The sequence below is a fragment of the Mastomys coucha genome, unplaced genomic scaffold (genome assembly GCF_008632895.1).
Source record: "Mastomys coucha isolate ucsf_1 unplaced genomic scaffold, UCSF_Mcou_1 pScaffold12, whole genome shotgun sequence".
In the NCBI taxonomy this organism is placed as follows: Eukaryota; Metazoa; Chordata; class Mammalia; order Rodentia; family Muridae; genus Mastomys; species Mastomys coucha.
The window spans coordinates 34,265,717-34,268,626 of record NW_022196894.1 but is presented as its reverse complement, the minus strand read 5'-3'; the positions used below and the strand labels follow the sequence as shown (position 1 = coordinate 34,268,626).

The window sequence follows — 2,910 nt, the reverse complement described above, 5'->3', positions numbered from 1 at the left end:
ATTCTGCACAACCAGCCTTGATATTATTAAGTATTCTCTTTAAAGAACCCTTCAAGTGTTAAGATATTTAGAAACTCGGGTTAATCATGTCCTTCTTCCTGTGACACAACATGATGACATTATTGGCACAGAGAGTGCAGGGAGGAACCATGCTCACCACACATGAGTCCAGGGCACACATGCTTGCTCACGTCCCCCACCTCATTTCCCCCCAACTCCACTCACCATTTCCTGTATGGAATGCAGTAAGACTTGCTTGAGGCCACACTCATTTCCCCATTCCCTCAGATAATGTGGAGATAAGACATTAGAGGAGGAGTTTACAGATACCTTTAAAATCCTGACTCTCAGTGCTTGCCAGATCACTTCTTCTCAGTGTCCAACCCAGCGAAGAAGCAACTTATCAAAACAATGTACGGAGGAGTTTCAGAGGCCAAACCTGCCACCCCAGAAATCCAGGCGATTGTTGACAAGGTGAGTCAATGAGCTTGAGGAAAAAGCTTGATCCCAATCCAAACTTCCAAAATGTGATTTATAATTTGGCCCTGCGTTGAGAGTGTGGGAAATGACAGAAACCAGAAATATATGATTTTGCTCAGACATTTATACAGCTAAAAGTGGAACATTAAGCCTTTCAGAGAAATTTTAACATCCCAAGAGTAAAATCGGCCAAGCCAAACTCTTTCCTGCAGCCTCAGTTTCCCCAGTAGCTGAAGGTGAATTCATGCTGGATCATCTACACCTCACATGTCTGATCCCAGGAGCTCTAATTACTGATGGAGTTTTCCAGTCCCACTGTCTGAAGCTGATACATGGAGGCTCCTAAGGTTGTTAAGGACCTCTGAGCTGATTCCAGGGTGCTATGCCCACCAAACCGTCAGTCAGAATAGAACTCAGTGTTTCTGGCAGGTTAATACATGCTGCTTAACTATCATCTCTATAAAAACATGAATCGTGTTGCTGTTTTACAAAGGAGAATCATGAAGGTAGGTTTGCAACCTGTCACTTTATTTTTTTACATCACTTTGTTTTCTTCTTTGAAACTGAGTCATCCTGGAGGACAAGATCAGTTTGATTTATCATTTGCTTAAGCGTTTGTGTGTTTGTTTGAGACTTGGTCTTCCTAGATGGTCTATCCTGCAGGTAACTCAGGCTAGCCTCAAACCCAAAGCACTCCTGCTGCCTCAGCTTCTCAAGTGCTGGGATTACAGGCATGTGCCACCATGCTGGGCACCATCAGATTTTATGTGAGTAGAACAGAGGGGAGCCTTAATGCTTAGGGCACTGAACATTCTAGAGGGGGTCACAGTCTTAAAATTAATGACTAAATATTTGAGGATAAATGGTCCTCACCTATAGGATTATTCAATAAATATCTTGGAGCATTTTATTTTTGAGGCATATAAAATCTTTAAATCTTCATTAGAATCGTCACATCAAGTTGGTGTTCTCAACCTTAAATGTGCATATGAGTTACCTGTCACTCTAGATTAAATGCTGATCTGATGGAAGAGGGCTAGATGGGCCTGTGTGTCCATACTTCTTCCAAGGTCTCTGGGAGAGTGGGCATTCCTATCCATGATTTCACTTTCCTGTAGGACCTGATATATTGAGCAGCCTAGGATTGAAGGAGATGGGGCCTTAAAACAGGAGGCCAAGGAAAAGTTCTCCATTTCACCTTTAAGAAGAAAGATCTAAAAGGACTAACTGAAATAACATGCATAAAAAGTGTTTCAAAAACAAATATGCACAGATGAATCATGGTTGATATTTCTGTTCAGTGAAATAAAAATCTCCCTGTTCCAGGAACCAGGGCTGAAGGGGATAGACAGGAAAATACAGTTATTTGAAATAAAACACTTACAGGAGATTTTATTGATTTTCTTAATAGCTGGTCATCTGGTTATCTGGAATAATTATTCTTTTGAAACAGGTGTTTTCCTATTGCTCAGAGTAATCTAAACCTCACAAGTTCCAGTAATTCTTTTGCCTCTACCCTCCCGAGATCACCTTACCGGAGATCACCTTACCCAGGAAGGAGCTGTGCTGTTTTAAAAGCCTTGGTTTCTGTTCCATCTCTCAGTTGATTTTCAAAGTCCCCAGGAAGGCAACATGCATCCTATCCTATGTTTAGATGATAAAGCCAAGACTTAAAATGCTTAAGAGTCTCCCAGTTGAGCCACTAACCTGTCCTTTCCCATTGCATATCCTTAGCACACTGTGGAGAGCTGCAGGAATAAGGGGAAGGAATGCAGCAAACTTGGTTCTCTGTGGAGGCCAGGGCCTCAGGATTAAATCACCATGGAGATGCATAGCCATTACATAGGGACATTTCCGTAGTCACTCCTAGGTATTGAGCATCTGGCTATGAACTGGTAGAAGCTACATAAAGGTGGAAGAAAAGGCCTCTATTGTCCCCAAATTCGCAGTGTAGAAAAAAAAACAAAATATCTAGGGAATGTTATAAAATAGGCCTTAATTAAGCACGGTTTCATGATCACAGGTTTAAGACCAAAGAGACATTAGGCACTCCTGCCAATCCCTTTACTGTCAAGTGAACAGGTAGAGGGTGGTGGCTCAGTTCCCAGATGTCATTCATCTGTCCTGTCTTGCAGGAGACAGCCTGAGGGGACACCTCCCACTAAGTGTTGAGAGGCAGAGAAGCAGACAGTAAAATGTTTATTTTTAGGAAGCATTTTCTCAATCACAGCAATCATTCCCCTACAAAGAACACTACAGGTCAGATATTATGAAACACCCTTATTAAATCAGGAAATTCAGTCTACTCCTCTGAGATTATGGTCTATTGGGTCCCCACACAGTGTCACGCCAGAGGGGGTCTTGTATTCCTAGAGTAATCTGAAGGAGCCAGAGAAAATCTCTACTATGTGCTATTTACTTTGTGTTTAC

The 2,910-nt window shown here is 42.0% G+C and overlaps 1 protein-coding gene across 1 annotated transcript in view; it reads left to right on the top strand.

Moving 5' to 3' along the window:
- Nucleotides 1–145: 145 nt before the first annotated feature.
- LOC116083195 (stefin-1-like) overlaps nucleotides 146–2,910 on the top strand; it is a 5,693-nt gene continuing 2,928 nt past the window's right edge. The window contains exon 1 of the mRNA XM_031359988.1: nucleotides 146–474. Within this exon, the coding sequence (XP_031215848.1) occupies nucleotides 412–474 (63 nt within the window). The 5' untranslated portion in view covers nucleotides 146–411. The remainder of the gene's footprint in view (nucleotides 475–2,910) is intronic.